General features: G+C 52.6%; 1 protein-coding gene across 2 annotated transcripts in view; it reads right to left on the bottom strand.

Annotated features, from left to right (window-relative positions):
• The window catches only part of LOC144951163 (neurogenic locus notch homolog protein 1-like), a 110,363-nt gene that overhangs the window by 82,166 nt on the left and 7,726 nt on the right, over nucleotides 1-20,471 (bottom strand). For both annotated transcript variants that reach the window (XM_078881294.1, XM_078881295.1), the window contains exon 2: nucleotides 10,742-10,826. In XM_078881294.1, the coding sequence (XP_078737420.1) occupies nucleotides 10,742-10,826 (85 nt within the window). The remainder of the gene's footprint in view (nucleotides 1-10,741; nucleotides 10,827-20,471) is intronic.

Raw genomic sequence — 20,471 nt, 5'->3', positions numbered from 1 at the left:
TCAGCGGTAGGGCGAGCGGCTCGCAATTCGGAGGCTGCAACTTCATATCCTGGTTGGTTGGTGGGAGGGCGGGGGGGTGACACAGCCCATCATTCTTCCGGCGTCAATAAACTTAGGACCACTTTGTGAGGAAGACAACAAAACTCGCCCCCGCCGAAGGGATCGTGAAATTCTCCAGCACTGGTCCAGGGACGACTGTGAACGAGAGATGACAACGATGCCTCTCGATTGCCAATCGGAGCGGGAAATCTTTTACGCTACAACTCGCCGGAGAGGGAACCTGCAAATCTCGTGCCGTTGTTTCGACTGCGGAGCCACCGGCAGAGGGGAACGAATCGAACCGGCGAAAACTTCTTGGTTCTTTCGGTAAAGTCACGTAGAAGGGAAGTAATGAAATAATAAAAATAAAACGTAATAAAAATATTTCTCACGACGTCTCGGCCACAACGCAAGCAGCCGTCCTCAGGTGAAGACCAGGTCTTGTCGGGGAGACAGCACCAACAGCCTCGTCATTAAGACGCTGTCTCCCCGACAGACCTGGTCTTCACCTGAGGACGGCTGCTTGCGTTGTGGCCGAGACGTCGTGAGAAATATTTTTATTACGTTTTATTTTTATTATTTCATTACTTCCCTTCTACGTGACTTTACCGAAAGAACCAAGAAGATGAATCCCTGCAGTCACGAAAGCTTTAAATCGAAATTGAACCGGCGAAACTCCGAGATCGCGAGTTCAACACGGTGCAGAACCGTTACGTGGTGGCTAGGAGATGTCATCTTCGTCGCCTGGTAGGCGGGAGGTCGTAGGGTTCGATCCCGACCCACGACGATGCCTGTACGATTCAGGAGGATTTCTCGACAATTCTGGATGTCGTCTGATGAGGCTGCTGGTAGTGGTGGTGGTTGTTGTTGTTGTAATTACCGGTGAAACGTCACAGCACTCGAATCGTAAATGTTGTGGGTTTGCTCTCCAAACACAGCGGTGTGCTGAACTAGTAACTAATTGCCACGTTTTATTTACGTGACAAACCCTACTAATTGGCTGTGTCGGGTGGTGGCCGGTTGATATTTACGCAATTTAACCCCAAAAGAATTACCTCTTACGTATATTTGGAGTGACTTTACCGGAAGAACCAAGAAGATGAATCCCTGCAGTCACGAAAGCTTTAAATCGAAATATTTGGAGTTTGCGCGTTTCTCTGTCTCTCTCCCCGTGGCCACGTGGATTTCTCTCCGGGTCCTCCGGCTTTTTCCCTGCGCATTTAGAATCAACGTCGCGCGGTTTACAGAGTATTTGGCTGCTGGAAATGTCCACTGGACGATGGCAAGCCACTCCGTCGAGGCGATCATTTGTGGCCAGGTAGCTTCTGGAAAAAAATAGCCACAGAACAGCTCAATGGGCTTTTCTTGGTAAAGTAAAAAAAAATTGATTTTCTAAAAAAAACTTCAGTTTTGGTTTACACGAAATTTGTTTAGCTTTGCTGCTTGTAAAAAAAATGTTACCGTGGGACATTTTAAGAACGGACGGGCTAACACGAAACACGTGTTCGGCTTAGCTGGGGAAGAAATTTGTGGTTTTTTTCTGATTTTAATAACTTCGGCTTGTGCGTGCCTCCCAGCCCCCCCCCCTTCGGGCTCTTTCCGGCCGCGAAGGAAAACCTGCGTGGAATCCTTGTCCCTCCTTCCCTCCTTCCCTCCCTCCCTCCTTCCCTCCCTCCCTCCTTCCCTCGTCCCTCCCTCAATAAAAATATTACCCCCGACCCAAAAACCGCTCCGACGGAGGAGGACTGTGAATCTATCTGCGATGGCTCGTTTAGCGAGAGGGGCACATCGTGGAGAAGATGTGAAGATGTGTAGAAGATGTGTAGAAGATGTGTAGAAGATGTGTAGAAGATGTGTAGAAGATGTGTAGAAGATGTGTAGAAGATGTGTACAAGTGTAGATGTGGAGATGTGTAGAAGATGTGGAGATGTGGGGACCCCCCCCACCCGCCCCCACTGCCCCCCCCAGCAGCAACGACGGCTTTTGCGGGGAGCCGTCGAACATAGACGGCGGTCACCGCATCGTCGCGCGGCGCGTTCAGATGCGTTTCTGCGGCCGTCTGGAACGTTCCTTCTCTTCCGATATCAGGAAGCCACTTGGAGCTACGATGCACTTTTAAATCACCACCATTGTCTCGATGGACAAACTCATTTCTTTTAGAACGCCTTTTTGCGTTTAGTTTGTCGTCCTTAACCCGCGCACCTCCGATTAGCGAGGTTGGCTACGTACGGCGCAAAAGAAACTCAACGTACGTACGCGCGCATCCCTCGTATCTCGAGAGGGCATCGTGGAGCAGATGTGGCCCCTTTGCTACAAAGCGAGCAAGCGGGCGGCTGTGGTGGGAAGCCGAGAAGGCAAGACGGGGGGGGGGGGGGGGACGCTGGTTTACTCATTTTTAACTTTCCCATCATTTATTAAACGGACGGACGGCCGGCCAGCCGATCCGTCACCCCGGTTGGCCCTCCGCTTGCCGCCTTGCGCGAGGGCTCGCAAAGCAGCAGGTTGTGTTTTTTGTTTTTCCGAAAAAAGACGCGACGCATTCGGCCATAACGCTGTGTGGCCTTCAAATAACAAGTGATGATAAAATCAGGGCGATCGCCTGTGTTGCTTTCGAAACGTCGTGATAAACGATTTTTGTTAATTTTATTTTTCGACCTAAGTGACTTTACCGAAAGAACCAAAGAGTACGGGGATTCCTGCATCCACGAAAGCTTCAAATCAAGAATAATAAAATGATGCATCGGCCGATATTTTTGCATTCAAGGAACACGTTACCGACAAACTCGCGGAGTTCTTTTCCATTTTTGCGTTTGAGCACCCCCGCCGGTAAGGCCGGAGACTGTCGACTGGTGGCACAGTGATTAGCGCACCGTGATACGAGCCCCTGCCCTCCCCCCTACTGGGATAATCTGTGAAAAGAGCTTCATAGCTCATCGGATTCCTCCAGTCCAAATCAACATTGCGAGTTTCACTCCCAGGCGCATGGAGCGACACCACCTGAACCCGTTCGTTCGCTCGGCCTCCCTCCGCCCTTCGCCAAAACCCGCACCGACCGGCGTGGCGGTGAAGTATGGTTACACTACACCGCCCCCCTCCCCCATGACCGACAAGGCCTTCATCCAGCAGCGGACTGACAGAGCGCCGTAACTCGACGCTATGCCGTTGCCGCTGCGCAGCGGATACCGGCCCACGGGCGAGTTGAGGAGTGAACGGGCGAGTGGACGGTCGCACGAATGTTTAAACGAATGGACGGGCGAGCGAGCCAGCGAATGGACGAGTGGCTGCTGGCTCCATCGCCGAAAAAAACAACCCACCGATGTTTTGTTTCTGTTGTCACGGTGCGGGGGGGGGGGGGCACGGGTGGGTTTTACGGGAATTTTTGAAGCTTCCGCTTATCCGGGTTGACTTGCTGGGGTGGAGTTTTCATTTTAAAACCGAATTCGAATTTTTGTTATCTTCTCGTTACTTTGATTTCCCCTTGCAGAGAGGTCCCAGGGTGAAGGGCTCGTCTGCGTTGTTCGACCATACTTCACCGTGCCGGTCAATGTGGGTCGGTAAAGTGAGCAGTTGTGGAGGGGGTGGTGGGGGGTAAAGACAGGGCCGATTCTGATATCTCTCGCCACCAATGCGAGCCGTGGATAGGAATCGAACTCGGGTCGCTGGGTTCACGGCGCGATGTATAACACGCACTTCAACATCGCTCCCCACTGCTAAAGGTCCCCTGCGTAGCCCCATAAAGTGCTGGGGCCAAGTGCTGTTCTAGTGAGCACCTATTGCCACACAGACACCCCCCCCATTCAACCTTTAACAGGCGACCGAGGCAAGTGCTGCTGTTAGCGAGCACGTGTCGAGGCCAAAGATAAAGAGCCCCCGAATAGCCTTAACAGACTGTTGGGCCAAGTGCTGATAGAGAAGCATCTATGAAGGCCGGCACGGCACGCAAGGGGGTGGGGGGTGGCCAGCACCGCGCGCGGCCACCTTTGTCTTCCCAGTGCTGATGTTCAGACACTGCACCAGGTACTCATTCAAGGCCGAGTCGACCTAGGGGAGACCCAGGACTGGTTCAGGCAACCGTCACCTGGTGTTGGTACGTGAGCGGGAATCGATCGCGGGTCACCGGGTTCGTAGCGCGAACTGCCGCTACACTACCGCTCCACACACAACAACAACCGCCATTCGCCACTAAGTGGCGGTGACGTCACCACGACGCTTGTGCCAGGCCAGGTGCACGTTGAGGCCACGTGAAGTGTCGAACGCCCGCTGGCAGGAGGTCACGGAACAGACCCAGGAGGTGCCACGGATCGACCAACTGAGATGACCGGCCGATGCACCACCTGTGCCCCCCTACTGTGCCAACTTGCTGTGCTTTAGCCGCACGCCGATGCACACACACACACACGTAGACACACACACACGCGCAGAGACACATTTCGGTGCAGGGTTTTTTTATCACCTACGGGAGATAAGAGAGGGCGGCCCTAATAAAGCCACGGCGGCGAGTGAACTTCTGTTCCCTGTTTATTGCACGACTGCGCCAGCGTTCGTTCGCTTGACAGGCCTGGGAACTGCCGAGATTAAAGCCTTGAGAATGGCGCGTGGGAGGGAGAGGCACGTGGGGGGGGGGAGGGGGGGCAGGCGAGAGCAATAACGCCGCACAATTCGCGGGTCACCACACACACCTTCATACCTCGAAACTCGCAAGCGTCCGCGCGCCATCCCTCCACACACCCGGTGGTTTGTCGTCAATTTTCAGAGGAGCGGTTGCACGCTCTCGCCGATGAGACATCATCATAGGAGGGCGGCTCGCCATGCCATTTGAAAGCGCTGTTGGGTTTGACACGTTGACGATGATGGGGGGGGAGCTGGGGCCCCCCATTAATAATGATGATGATGGTGAGCAGAATATTCTTAGGTTTTTTTGGTAAAGTCACGTAGGTATAAAATGTAAATTAATAAAAGTAAAATAAAAAAAAAATTAAAATCACGACGTTTCGGATTTTTTATTTATTTTTATTTTACTTTTATTAATTTAATTTTTTTTACCTACACGGTGACCTTACCGAAACAACCTAGGAATATGAATCCTTGCAGTCACAAAAGCTTCAAATCTAGAATGGTGAGGAGAGTTGCAACGCGCCACACTTTGCGGCCAAGTCAACAACTCGGGAGAGATGCACAGCCCAAGCTAGGGGACTGCTTGTAAAGGCCCCGACTCAAACGCAGAGATTAGAGGAGGCCTTTCTTAGGCCCTTTCTTCAAAGTTGGAGTGCAGTCGATGTTGCAGATGTGCCAACGGATACAGAAAGTTCCACACCGAGGGGGGGCAACGGCAGGGAAACAATGTGACGCTGTAACAGTGTAGTGTACAGTAGTGTACAGTGTAGCGTGTAGTGGTGTACAGTGTAGTGTATAGTGTAGTGTATAGTGTCGTGTAGTGTATAATGTAGTGTATAGTAGTGTAGTGTATAGTGTCGTGTAGTGTAGTGTATATTGTAGTGTATAGTGTCGTGTAGTGTATAGTAGTGTAGAGTAGTGTACAGAAGTGTATAGTGTAGTGGATAGTGGTGTTTAGTGTGGTGTATAATGGTGTAGTGTAGTGTATAATGTATCGTAGTGTATTGTAGTGTAGTGTATAGCGTAGTGGATAGTTGTGTAGTTTAGTGTAGTGTATGGTAGCGTAGAGTAGCGTGTGCGAGTAGTGTGCGGCGATGGCACAGCCATCGATCGAGGGTCGAATTCGAACCGCGTTGTGTGATGGGCATCGCGCTCGCTGAAGGTGTTGATGCCTTCAGGGAAGTCGTGCACTGTTTACGTAACTGCGCACAATTATGTGAGTCACTTATAACCGCTTTGCCGCTACTTAATGCCAATTACGAACTCAGACTATTGTCCTATCATCTCATAGAGTCCATGGCACGTAATAATATGCTACATAGTGGCAGTGGGGGTCGCAAAATGCCGATTTATTACTAATAAACCCCAAAGATCCGATCGAAATTAGGGATTTCGATCGGATCATTGGGGGGGGGGGGGGGCTCCGTCAGTGAATCTAACCCAGGCCCTGCTCGCAAGTAATGAGAGAGAATGCGATGAGAGATAAAGTGACGAGATCGGAAGCGTATTTCATTTCAGTTTTAAGTCGGCCAATATCATTATCCGCGAAGTTTGCAATTCACGAGCATCTCCGGAGCGTATCCGCCGCAGCGAGTAACGAGGGGATACCCTCGCAATCGGGGGGGGGGGGGGTGTCATTAATCCAGCATTCACACACTAGCCTGTGTGGACACTTGGTGGCATGACATTGGTAGGCTCAGACATTATTCAGTTTGATTGAAGTTCACTGCAGAGCAGCCGAACCAGAGGGAGCTGCTTTACCACATGACCGGTCAATCGCGGCACAGAAGCTGCGCTAAGAAAACAGCGTTTTGGCGAGCGCGCAAGCCACACGGCGGGGTCCGTGCGTGCGATCGTTATTAAACTAATTATCGGTTGGCAGATTTAGGGCCGCCGCGGTAGGCTAGGAGATGTTAACTACCTCGCCTGGTGTGCAGGAGGTCGTGGGTTCGATCCCGACCCCCAATGCCTGCTGTTTATTTTAAGTTTACGAGTCTGTCTTTCCGTGGTGACGTGGATTTTTCCACGTGATTAGCCGCTTTGTTGGGCTATCATTCGTGGCCAAGTTGGCTTCTGAAAAAGTGCCACAAAGCTCGGTGGAGACTTCTTACCTGGTAAAAAATATATATATTTTTTGTTGCTAAACCACCACAACCTTAGCGATTTTTATGAAGTGGCATTAAATTTGCTGTGAATTTTCACACGAAAAGCCGCCTCTCGTTGGGCTATCCTCATTCGTGGCCAGGTTCGCTCCTGAAAAAGAAAATAAGAGCTACAGCAGCGCAGCTCAGCGGTGGGTCTAAATCGCCCGGGCGAAATACCAGAGAAACTCTTCTGCGGTTTTAGTTTCAAAAAGTGCGGGAACGCCGTCGCCAATTGCAAACGCACCGGCAAGGTTTCACGGCAACCGTTTGATTTGCGTTCGAACGATCGCACAAGCGCGGCCGCACCATCCCGCACCCGGACCAACCCCGGGTGTCTGGGTAACAAGTCGTTGGCGAAACCATCAACTCTCGCTCCCCCCGAGAGCGCCGATCGTCACCGACGCGGAGCCCCGGATTGGCAGCGGCGGTGCCGGTCGCATCGGCGATGCCGGCGACATCTCCGTGCCATCCGGCCGACACGGAGCTTCCGCAGGATTTCAAAACAAAGGCGGTGGAGAGGAGACAAAAATAAAAAATGGGGATGGGGGGGGGGCGGCTTGCTGGCAAAGTTGAATTGGCACGAATTTCGGCGCACACGACCGGTCAATCAAACTCCTCCGCCCGATATTCACCCACCCACACACCCACCCCCCCACCACCACCCCCACCACCCCCCACTACCCTCACCACCCCCACCACCATCATCACCCCCACCACCCCCCACTACCCTCACCACCCCCACCATCATCATCACCCCCACCACCCCCACCACCCCCACTTACCCCCACCACCCCACCACCACCCGTTTAAAAAGCACAGCCCAGAGTGTAAAAAAAAATGTCCCAACGTTTGGCTGGAGAGAGAGAAAACGTTAAGAAAGATTCCGTAGACCCTTCACAATTTGTCTTTAATCCTGAGAGCCCCCCCACCCCCCCCGCCCCCACCTTGAGCTACTCTGGGGGGGGTGGGGGTGCTATGTTTTTGCTTATTTGGGGACAGCCCTGGGCAGTATCAAAGTGCTTCTCCACCCCACCCACCCACCCGCCTCCGCTGTAAAGAAAGCAGGAAAGGAGGCAGGGAGAGGTTGCCCGCACTTCTCCGCTCCGCAGATAAACACGCACGGTGGGGGATGGGGGGGTGGTGGTGTAGAACGTAAGGCCGACGATCCGAGCCTACGCAGCCCATGGGACGGAGCACAATCTGACACCACCCCTCGGGTCACATGACCAAATGTGCCGTGGGACGCCTGCGGGCTCTCTACCTGCCCATGGATCGTGATGACGACGATGACGACGGGGGTGACCTTAGGTCACGGGATGTGTCTCGTCCGCTGGCAGCGAAGTGTGTGCGGGGAAAGCGTGCATCGTCATCGTCGGCATCGTCGTCATCGTCGTCTTCATTATTAATATTGTTAGGTTTTTTCGGTAAAGTCACGTAGGTAAAACATCAAAATTAATGAAATAAAATAAAAACAAAAACAAAAAACACGACTTTTCGGAGGCAACACAAGTCTCCGTCATCAGGTGGGACCGTCACAGCCAGATTAGCTGCATCAAGTGGCAGCTAATCTGGCTGTGACGGTCCCACCTGATGACGGAGACTTGTGTTGCCTCCGAAACGTCGTGATTTTTGTTTTTATTTTATTTCATTAATTTTGATGTTTTACCTACGTGACTTTACCGAAAAAACCTAAGAATACGATTCCTTGCAGTCACGAAAGCTTCAAATCTAGAATTCATTATTAATGTTTTGGTTAAAACCGCTCCACCGCGGTTATGAACCAGGCCAGCCCGCGGGCCGTCAAAACCACGGACGTTTGGCGACGACGAAACTTACCTGTGTGCACCGGCCCCCTTTAAAAGGAGGGGGCAAGGTGGGGGGCAAAGTGGGGCCGACCGGCTCTGCCCCCCCCCCCTACCAAAAAGCTGCTCACAATGGGCGACTCACAATGGCTCCGGGGGTCTTAAGGGGGACACACAATGGCTGGTGGTAATGGCCGGGGTGTGCCGAAATGCCGAACATCGCACCCGCGAAACCATCCGCAGCCGTTTGGGAAATCCGACACGGCACGAACCCGCAAGGACTTCACGCGCGCTTGGCAGCCGTGCGGGCCGCTTGCCCCCGTCGGGACGCAGGGCCACGCGAAACGGGAACAGAGACTCGTCCTAGATTTGAAGCTTTCGTGAATGCAAGGATTCATACTTAGTTCTTTCGGTAAAGTCACGTAGGTCAAAAATGAAATTAAAATTAATAAAAAATAAAAACAATAAAATCACGACGTTTCGGAGGCAACACAAGCTTCCGTCTTCAGGTGAAACTGTCACAGCAAAAAATCTGTATCAAGTGGAGAGAAGTGCTGCTGGAACTGAGCCTTTGTGATATGCAGTACTGACCATCTCACAACTCCTCCTCTCCCGCGGCCCTTCCTGGCTCCTCCCCCCCCCCTAACCAGTATATAAGGTCGTACCTCTTGGGACTTCTCTCCACTTGATACAGATTTTTTGTTGTGACAGTTTCACCTGAAGACAGAAGCTTGTGTTGCCTCCAAAACGTCGTGATTTTGTTGTTTTTATTTTTTATTAATTTAAATTTAATTTTTTACCTACGTGACTTTAACGAAAGAACTAAGAGTATAGAGAATAGTCCCTGGGAGTGGGCTGCGTGCGCCACGTGGCTTAGTTTGGTTTACCCGTGCGTTGTTACGCGCGTGCCCGTGCGTGTGTGTGCGTGCGGGCCTTCATCGGGTTGAAGGCCTGCACCGGGCCCGCGTCTCCTGTTCGCCCATAAGGGTTTGTCTGACCGTACTTCGCCACGCCGGTCCGTGCGGGTTGGGGGAGGTGCGGTGCGGGATAGGGGGGGCAGCCCAGGACCGGTTTTGGACGTCACTCGCCAGGGCCTGGGAATCCAACTCGGGTGGCCGGGTTCGGAGCGCAATGGCGCGCCAAACCGCTGTGCCCCACCGCACGACTTGTTGACCTTTCTGATTAGAAAGGTCAAAGAGGAAAAGCAGCCCTTGCACTTCCTGACCCACTCCACCGCCGGTGGAAGGGTTTTAACTCTCTCTCTCTCTTTCTCTCTCGAGAGAGTCTCTCTACAGGGTATTTGGCCTACTCTTTCACGCTGTCCAACTACCATTATACCGTGAACATGAAAGCACGGATGACACCTTTGGGGACAGCCGTCGTTTATGAAACAGGTGCCAGTTTTTTTTTCTTTCTGTGGAAGCGAACGACGGTCCACGTTTTTCAAGTTGGACGAACGACAGCGCAAATTACCCAAACCGGGGACCACACACACACACAGCAGCAATCACCGCCCCCCCCCCCACCGCCGCCCCTACTGGCAGACTCATGTCCCGCTCGTAGGCCGGGCGTTGGGTTATCCTGCACCGCACAGGGACAGCTGCTACTGGGGGTACCCCCCCTAGGTGACACAACACAGCAATCTTCTTGGTTCTTTCGGTAAAGTCACGTAGAAGGGAAATAATAAAATAATAAAATTCAAACATAATAAAATGCTATTCTGACGACGTTTCGGCCACAACGCAAGCAGCCGTCCTCAGGTGAAGAACAGGTCTGTCGGGAAGACAGCGTCCGAATGAATTCATTGCGTTGTGGCCGAAACGTCGTGAGAATTGTATTTTATTGTTTTATTTTATAATGTTTTATTTTTTATTATTTTATTATTTCCCTTCTACGTGACTTTACCGAAAGAACCAAGAAGATGAATCCCTGCAGTCACGAAAGCTTTCAATCGAAACACAGCAATCATCGCCCCCTGCCCCTAACGGCACATTCAGCAGTGAACTATTTTGTCTTTTGTCAACGTGACACTTTTTTACCGATTGGCCATGTCGGGTGGTGGAGGGTTACGACACATTTATAAATAACGCGATCTAAACCCAAAAACGTTAAAATTGGTCGCCGGCGATTCCGAACACTCACACGCAGGCTCCGGTGGCGTTGGTCTGCCTCGTGACGCAGCGGCCTCCGTTCATGCACGCCAGTTGAGGGTCCAGGCAGTTCAGCCCTGAGTCACGAGCGAGCGAGAGAGAGAGACAGACACGCACGCACAAAAAAACAAACGCAGCAACGGTCAACATCGCGGCACAAACGAAACAACAACATAGTAGAGTTATAATCGTGACACGAACAAAAATAAAAACGGTCAAACAAAACAACACAAAGCTATAATCGTGACTATAACAAAAACAACTCTGCAGCGTCATAATCATCACGGCCTCTGCTGGATACACAGCGATTTGCCCCGGTGTAATCACCAGTCGGCTTGCCGCAATGTGACGATACCACGCTCTCGGTATGGTACGATACATGGCGGACGGTAATTTTTTTCGTCCGTTTTTCACCAATTCCGTCGTCGCGATTAAGGTTCATCTCGTATTTTTTTTCTTTTCTTTCGAAACATTTCACTTCCCGAACAAACTTCCGCGCATTCCAAAGCGTCAAAGAGATGGCAGCGTCGTCGCGACGATTTAGAGACTCGTCAAAATCGGCAGGCACTTTCGCCCGCGTTCGTTCCAGCAAGCGCCGACAGCTGACATCAACACCAGAGATCGCAACTGGGTACCCGATACCCGGCTACCCATACCCGACCGGGTACGGGTACCCGTTTGCGACCCTGATGCGGCCGGGTACGGCTACAGGTAGGCCGTGAGTCACTGGTGAGTCACCGTTTGTCACTCATTTCCCAACGTCTTGTCTCTTCTCACAATTCAAGTTCCTAGAATCAACCCACCCGCGCCTGCAACATGGCTTCATCCCAGAGGTCGCAATCGGGTACCCGTACCCGTACCCTACCCGATACCCGGCCGGGTACGGGTAGCCGGGTATCGGGTAGGGTACGGGTACCCAATTGCGACCCTGGTGCGGCCGGGTACGGGTAAGGAATCAAAACCCGTTTGCGACCTCTGGTCAACACGGGCTTCGGGGTTTGTGCTCGCAATGAACCGGTGTTCGCATTGACAAGGTGCCACCTCTCCCCAAGAAGGTCGTTCCGTCCAAACGAGTTGCGTCAATTTTTTTTCCCCTTACTTTTATTATGGAGGAAGGAGGAGGCGGGGAGGGGGGTGGTGGCATCACTATAAAACAGGGGTGGGGAACGTCCTGCCCGCGGGCCGTATGAGGCCCGCGAAATGATTTGGTGTGGCCCTGTAAAGGCAACCGCAGGCGGGACTCGAAATTTGATAAATCTAGGAGCAAACCTGGAAAAGCAGTTGCGAGTAGCAGCAACATCATGTGTGTGTATGGGTAAGTGAGTGTGTGTATGCGTGGGTGTATGTGTGTATGGGTGGGTGGGTGTATGGGTGGGTGTGTGTATGGGTTAGTGGGTGTGTGTATGGGTGTGTGTGTGTATGGGTGACTGGGTTTGTGTATGGATGTGTGTGTGATACCAGCTATCACACGCCTCGCCAAAGGAGAAGCAGTTCCAGCCATCGCATTAGGGGCGAGTTAATTAAATGTTTGCCCAAATATAACAGGCTAATTTTTAAGTTGATAATTTTGTATGGCCCGCGAATGATGCTATAAATATTCAAATGGCCCTTGGCAGAAAGAAGGTTTCCCACTCCTGCTATAACACTATCAACTATTTTTTTTATTCTACCAGGCAAGGCTGCCACTGAGCTAACGTAAGCTCTTCTTTTAGAAGTGACCTCGCCAACGATGGCTCAATGAAGCGACTTTTCATCATCATCATCGTCATCGTCGTCGTCGTGAAAATTGACTGGTACTCTCGACACGAATCGCTTCGAACGAACGTGGCAGCAAACCTTCGCCGGGCGACGCCGATGGAATAACTCGGGGCCACCCCCACCCCACCGCAGCCAAACCCACAAACAAAAAAACTTCTCCGGAGGAGCGAGAGAAAAGTGAACAACGGCCCGCCGCGCCTTGGAACGAGCAAGCGGCCGTCAATTGTGCCCAAATCTACTACCAACGTCTTCGTCGCTCCATTGGTGGGGAGGAGGAGGGGGGGTGAGCGGGGTGGGGGGAGTTACGTGGCCACAATGATCCGCGCTGACAATATCCCTTTGTTGCGCTGTGTGTGTGGTTGGTTGGGTGGGTGGTGGTGGTGGTGCCGGCGAACGGGGCGGTTTTAATTCATTTATTTAGTTTGTGCTGCCTTCTGTTGGCATTGTGATTGAGGGGAGAGGGGGGGGGCAGCAGCTTTATTGCACGAAGAATTTGAAGGTTGAGGTCGTGTTAAAAGGTGGCCGGGTCCGTGGTGGTGCGGGGGAGGATGAGGGTTAGAGGGCAGGCGAGATGGGTGGGTGGGTGGGTGGTTTGTGTGGGTAGCGGCCAGCACCACGCGAACCGAGCTCCAATCCCGCTCGTGGCCAGCACCGCTGACGATTATCTGAACCGTTCCCGGGCCTTCCCCTAGGTCGACTCGGCCTAAAAATGAGTACCCGGTGCGGCGTGTCGTAAACGTCGCCACTGGGCGAGACAAAGGCGGTGCCGGCCACCCACCCACACCCTCGTGTGCCGTGCCGGCCTTCGTAGGTGCTACTCGCCAACAGCACTTGCCTCGATGGTCTGTGAAGGCTACACGGGGCATCTTTGTCTTTGTCTCGTTGGTGGGAGTGGTGGATGGTTTGAGGGTGTACAGCTGTGTGTGCGGGGTAGAAGGGTGGTGGGTGAGTGGGCGGGCAATTGAGTCGGTCTGTCGGTGGGTGGGTGGGTGTACCGCTTGCGCGAGTTCGCGCGCGTTATGGGTGGATGGCCGTGTGGGATGGGTGATTGAGTCGGTGGTGTGGGGGTGGGGGTATGTCTGCGTGTGCGTGGGTTGGTGGGAGGGTGGGTGGTTGTGTAGATGGGTGTGTGTGTGTATGGGTGAGTGGGTGTGTGTATGGGTGTGTGTGTATGGGTGGGTGTATGGGAGGGTGTGTGATGGGTGAGTGGGTGTGTGTGTGTGGGTGTGTATATGGGTGTATGTGTGTATGGGTAAGTGGGTGTGTGTATGCGTGGGTGTGTGTGTGTATGGGTGAGTGTCTGTGTGTATGGGTGAGTGGGTGTGTGTATGGGTGAGTGGGTGTGTGTATGGATGTGTGTGTGTGATGGCTGAGTGGGTGGGTGTGTGTATGGGTGACTGGGTGTGTGAATGGATGTGTGTGTGTGATGGCTGAGTGGGTGGGTGTGTGTATGGGTGAGTGGGTGTGTGTATGGATGTGTGTGTGATGGCTGAGTGGGTGGGTGTGTGTATGGGTGACTGGGTGTGTGTATGGATGTGTGTGTGTGATGGCTGAGTGGGTGGGTGTGTGTATGGCTGAGTGGGTGTGTGTATGGGGGTGGGGGTGATTGAGTCAGTTTGAGGGCGGGTGCGGTGGTGGGGGGCTTTGGGTTCTGGGACACGCATTCCAACGCGTGGGAAAACTGGCGACAACTGCTCAGTCTGCAAACACACCCCGACGCAGAACCACACATCACGGGCGCTACCCCCCCTCCTCCTCCTCTATTCAAACCCCATTGTGCCTCCTGCACCAACACACGACGGAGTGGGAGGGAGGGGGGATTCCCCCCTCCCTCCCACTCCACCCTTCCCCCCCCCCTATAGCCTCAACAGACTGTTAGGATGCAAGTTGCTGTTAGTAGCGAGTAAGAGCCACTCTATGACGGTGGGCAAGGGAGCACGTGGCCAGCGCCATGCCCGGCCGCCTTTGTCTCCCTGATGTTTTTACAGCCGACTGTGACGGCTGACTCATTCGAGGCCGAGTCGACCTGGGGGAGGTCCCAGGATCGGTTCGGTTTAATAGCCACTCGTGTTGGTGGTGGTGTTGGTGGTGGTGGTGTTGGTGGTGAGGGCTGGTTGGTGGCGGTGTTGGTGGTGTTAGTGGTGGTGGTGTTAGTGGTGTTTGTGGTGGTGGTGTTGGTGGTGGTGGTGGTGTTGGTGGTGGTGTTGGTGTTGTTGGTGGTGGTGGTGTTGGTGGTGGTGTTGGTGGTGGTGTTGGTGGTGGTGTTAGTGGTGGTGTTGGTGGTGAGGGCTGGTTGGTGGTGGTGGTGTTGGTGGTGGTGTTGGTGGTGGTGTTAGTGGTGGTGTTGGTGGTGAGGGCTGGTTGGTGGTGGTGGTGGTGTTGGTGGTGCCGGCACACACACGCGCAGGGAATATCCTGGACAGCAGAACACGCACGCGCCTACACACACACAAGACAAAGATCCCCCGTGTAGCCTTAACAGACTGTAGGAGCAAGTGCTGTTAGCGAGCACCTACGAAGGCCGGCACTGTGGCACACGAGGGGGTGGGTGACCAGCACCACGCCCGACCGCCTTTGTCTCCCCAGTGGCGATGTTTACTACACCGCACTAGGTACTCGTGTTGAGGCCGAGTCTACCTAGGGGAGGCCCAGGACCGGTTCAGATAATCGTTGCAGGCGTTGTTGGCCGCGAGCGGGAATCGAACTCGGGTGGCCGGGTTCGTAGCGCAGCGTAGCGCTAACCGCTGCACCCACCGCTCCCCACACACACACACGCGCGCTCATACACACACACACAACTGCCAAGCTATCAAATTGCCAAGAAAGTTAAGCTAACAATTGGCATCACGACCACCATTAAAAAATACGCGAACTCCCCACCCCCATAATTTCTGAACAAAAAAAATGACGGAGACGCTATCGCAAACTGAACATAATGTCCCCCAATTGTTTAAAAAAATATAGAATAATAACATCGCCCACCCACCACCGCCGCCAACTGCACGCCCGCCCCCCTTAATTCCTCACAGCGACATATTTTCAAGTTGGTGTGGCTGCAGAATCAACATCGTTGGGCGGCCAAGCTGGAAGTTTCTGCGGGTTTAACTTGATTTTTTTGCTCAACCCGAGGAATTTGAAGAAACTCACAAAGGATGAGACTCCTCGGATGAGGCCCTCGCTTTTGCGGCTCGAGACTCACCCACGTGGGTTGAGCAAGCAAATTGACAAAGAGAAAAACGAAATAGCAACGATAATGACATTTACGAATACGTCAGATCGTGCCGAGATATTAGCTTTAATTTCGATTTAAAGCTTTCGTGACTGCAGGGATTCATCTTCTTGGTTCTTTCGGTAAAGTCACGTAGAAGGGAAGTAATAAAATAATAAAAATAAACCAATAAAATAATTCTCACTGTGAGAATAAAACATAATAAAATAATTCTCACTGTGAGAATTATTTTATTATGTTTTATTTTTTATTATTTTATTATTTCCATTCTACGTGACTTTACCGAAAGAACCAATAAGCTATTCGTTTCTTTCCCAGAAGAGACCTGGTCACAACAAATAAGCTCAACCAGATGACCTGTCAAACATCATCACACGTGCAAATTTATAGCAGTTACTGTCGCCAAATACGTTAACAAAAAGTACACGTTTGCCATTGTAGTATTAACTTCAAACATGTGTAATAACAACAAGGTCAAACATACCCAATGAACGTACAACACGTTTACACCATTGGAACCTCATTTGCCAATACAAAATATGATAATTGATTTTTTACCCTTTCATCTGGCAACAAAACTGACACCTTTTTTTTACAAGGAGTCATGTTTGCATTGACCACAATACCTGCAGTCACAATGCAAACAAAAAACACAACTCTGATAATGTATGCACTGTCCTTGAAGTTGATTGGTCCACACCCGAGACAGCTTTCCTATTTTTAAAAGTAAGGAAGATGGGGCTCATATATTCATGAAACGAAACTGTTTACTTTGCCAGCTAAGGCCCACTGAACAGCGATGTGGCTTTCTTTACAGAAGAAACTTGGCCACAAATGCCAACACAAGCCAGTGGCTCATTATTACACCGTCATCAATCATCATGTGGAAAATTATAGCGGTAGCCAAACACTCTTTGAACGCATGGGGCGACGTTGATTCTAAATGTGGAGAAGGGAAAAAAACCTGGACGACCAGGGAGGAAAATCCACGCGACCACGGGGAGAGAGAGAGAGACACCGCAAACAAAATAATCAAAATCGCACATAAAAAAAGCGCAAACTCTCATTCCTCAATCACCGGATTCCTCCAGATTTCGAGAAACCAACATGGAACAATAACAGCCACCCCTCCTCCATACGGCGCAAGTCTAAGATCATTTTTAGCTCGCACGGTCCTAAGACAGTGGCAATGCCGATACATGCGCGGGGCTAAAGTTCCACAGACAGCCCTGCAAGTGCCAATACGTGCCAACCGCTGACGGAAAGTGTTGTGCCCGCACACAGTCTTCGAGCTTTGCACCATCAATTCAAAAAGGCAGGGTACACCAACAAACGTTCCGTGCGAGGGGGTGGGTGGCTAACACCACGCCCGGCCGCCTTTGTCTCCCCCCCAGTGGCGATGTTTACACACCGCACCAGGTACTCATTTGAGGCCGAGTCGACCTAATGGGAGGCCCAGGACCGGTACAGATAATCGTCACTGTGGGTGTTGGACGTGAGCGGGAATGGAACTCGGGTCGCCGGGTTCGTAGCGCAGCGCGCTAACCGCTACACCACCGCTCCCCACACACACACTCAGAGACACACACACACTCAGAGACACACACACACACTCAGACACACACACACACAGCGTGGCGCTAACCGCTGCACCGCCGCTCCCCCCACACACACACAGACACAAACACACACAGACACACAGACACTCAGAGACACTCACACTCAGACACACACACAGCGTAGCGCTAACCGCTGCACCACCGCTCCGCCACACGACTTGAACACATGCGCGCGCACGGACACAGACACACATCGGAGGAGAACCGAGAAGTTAAAATCATCGGCCTGAACATCCACGAAAGAGCGAGAGAGATGGCGATGACCAAACGGGCCTGTTAAACAAAAAAGCGGCTGAGGTTTTTGTTGTTGTGTGTGTTTACTGTGTCAACATCAACCCAGGAGCCGTTCAATCACTCAACCACCACCACCTCCTCCACCCTTTCATTGCGAGCCAGGTGAGACGGCATCCGAGATGCCATCTTCTCTCTCTTTAACAGTGGGGGGAGGGGTAGGGGGCATAGAGGGGGGAAGGGGGTGGGAGGTCGATAGGAAAATGCGCTCCAGGATTTTTGCGACCGATTCTCTCACGCACGCCACCGCCGACGAAAGAAGCATCCAAATTGTAAGGGGGGGTATACTAGAAAAAGGGGGGGGCCCGGCCCACCCCCCACCCCCCTACCCCATCTCTCGAGGGTGTTGTTGGCCTACTCTTCCACCGTTGGCCTAAACCCTCCTACCCCGTTGGCCAGTGTCTCGCAGTTTGAGCCCCTGCCAGATCGGGTTAACCGTGGGCTACCTGGGGGGAAGGGGGGCGGGGGGGGGAGGGGGTGGGGGCTGGGGGCAGATCAGGGCCATGTAACTTTGGTCAAAGATGATCCAATAACACCCCCCACCACCACCCCGCTCTCTACACTTAAGAACCCACTTTTAATCTCAGACCGCCGGCTCAGACTGAAAACCCCTTAGAGATTTCGCCCCGTGGCCCCGTCTCTGTGCTCTGGGCAGATTAAAGTCGCAGCATTCCCAGCCATCGAAAGCCGCCCAAAAAACGTATCCGCACGGCAGCACCGGGGGCCACGGCAATTAAACGAGCTGCAATTTGGTCGTGGGTCGTTTGCAAATTTCCGCGATTAAGAGCGTGACCTGATTTGCCACACCGCAGCGGTCACGATCATAGCAATTAAAGAAGAGAAGTCGAACGGCCGCTCCCCATGTAATGGCAGTTGTCAGTGGGGGCTCGACACACCACGCAACGCAATAACAACAACAACACAACAACAGAAAGAGAAACCGAAGGATAAAACACCACGCACCCGAGTGGATTACGCGAAACGTTCGCCCGCTATTGCGACGTGACGTTTGTCCTCTGGAGTGATGGATGAGCGGCGACGATGATGATGATGATCCCGACCCAGACGTCTGCTGCTGTATATTTGGAGTTTGCGTGTGTCTCTCTCTCATCATCATCAAGGTGGCTAGGAGATGTTAACTACCTCGCCTGGTGAACAGGAGGTCGTGGGTTCGATCACGACCCTGACGCCTGCTGCTGTATATTGGGAGTTTGCGTGTCTCTCTCATCACGGTGGCTAGGAGATGTTGACTACCTCGCGTAGTCTACAGGAGGTCGTGGGTTCGATCTCAACTCTGACCCCTGCTGCTGTATATTTCGAGTTTGTGTGTCTCTCTCTCTCTCTCATCATCATCACGGTGGCTAGGAGATGTTAACTACCTCGCCTGGTGTACAGGAGGTCGTGGGTTCGATCCCGACCCTGACGCCTGCTGCTGTATATTTCTAGTTTGCGTGTCTCTCTCTCATCATCATCACGGTGGTGAACAGCGCCGGGACGTGCAGGAGTCTGCGGCGTCCCGCAGGCCGCGCAGGAGTCTGCGGCGTCCCGCAGGCCGCGCTGGGGCTCGGATAGCGCCACCGGCGGAGAGGGGGGCAGGAAACCACTGGGGGGTCAACGTCTCCGGTTTTAAAATCACCATTTAAACTTTTTTTTATATTTTACTCGGTGAGGCCGCCCCACTGAGCTACACGGATATTTCTTTTGCGAGAAACGAACCCCCCCCGCCCGGCCATCACAAATCATCTCTTCAACAGAGTGGCTTATCGTCGTCGTTGTCGTCGTCGTGTGTGAAATCTATAGCGATAGACAAATACTCGGAACGCGTGACGTTGGTTCTAAAATATGGGAGGGAAAAACTGGAGGAACCCCGGGAAAAATCCACGTGATCACGGGGGTGAGAGAGAGAAGGAGAGACGCAAACTTAAAATCTACAGCAGCAGGCGTCAGGGTGGGGATCAAACCCACGACCTCCTGTACACCAGCCGAGGTAGTTAACATCTCATAATCACCGTAGTGCGCTCACCCTCCACGCACGCCGGAGGAAGAGATGGAACGATGTGGGTGCCTCCTGTGCAAGATGGGCATTGCTGTTTCGAAAGGATTCCTTAAATGGTGGTCGTCAGGAGGCTTTCATGCAGCAGTGGATGACAGTTGCCGAGTGCAGGGCCCACAGGGCATCAAGGGGCCAGCACCAAAGACCAATCGCAACGGTGTAACGGATAACAGCGTAACACGTGTCTCCAGCGAGTGTGCAAGTGAGTGTGTTGTGTGTGACCTGCACAGTGGTGAGCGAGCGGGGTGAGTTGGCAAGTGAGTGTGTGAACGAGTGGGTGAACGAGTGGGTGAGTGAGTGGGTGAGTGACTTAGCAAGTGAGTGGGTGAGTGAGTGGCTGAGTGACTGAGTGACTTAGCAAGTGAGTGGGCGAACGAGTGGGTGAGTGAGAGTGGGTGAGTGAGTGAGTGACTTAGCAAGTGAGTGGGTGAACGAGTGGGTGAGTGAGTGGCTGAGTGAGTGGGTGAGTGACTTAGCAAGTGAGTGAGTGAACGAGTGGCTGAGTGAGTGAGTGGGTGAGTGACTTGGCAAGTGAGTGGGTAACCGAGTGAGTGAGTGAGTGGCTGAGTGAGTGAGTGGGTGAGTGACTTGGCAAGTGAGTGGGTAACCGAGTGGGTGAGTGGGTGAGTGAGTGAGTTGGTGAGTGACTTAGCAAGTGAGTGGGTGAGTGAGTGGCTGAGTGAGTGGGTGAGTGACTTAGCAAGTGAGTGGGTGAACACGAGTGGGTGAATGGGCGAGTGGGTGAGTGTGCAAGCGAGTGGGGACGGGGGTG

This window comes from Lampetra fluviatilis, chromosome 61 (genome assembly GCF_964198595.1).
Source record: "Lampetra fluviatilis chromosome 61, kcLamFluv1.1, whole genome shotgun sequence".
NCBI lineage: Eukaryota > Metazoa > Chordata > Hyperoartia > Petromyzontiformes > Petromyzontidae > Lampetra > Lampetra fluviatilis.
Note: the sequence above shows the minus strand (reverse complement) of the source record. Positions and strands in the feature narration are given on the sequence as shown.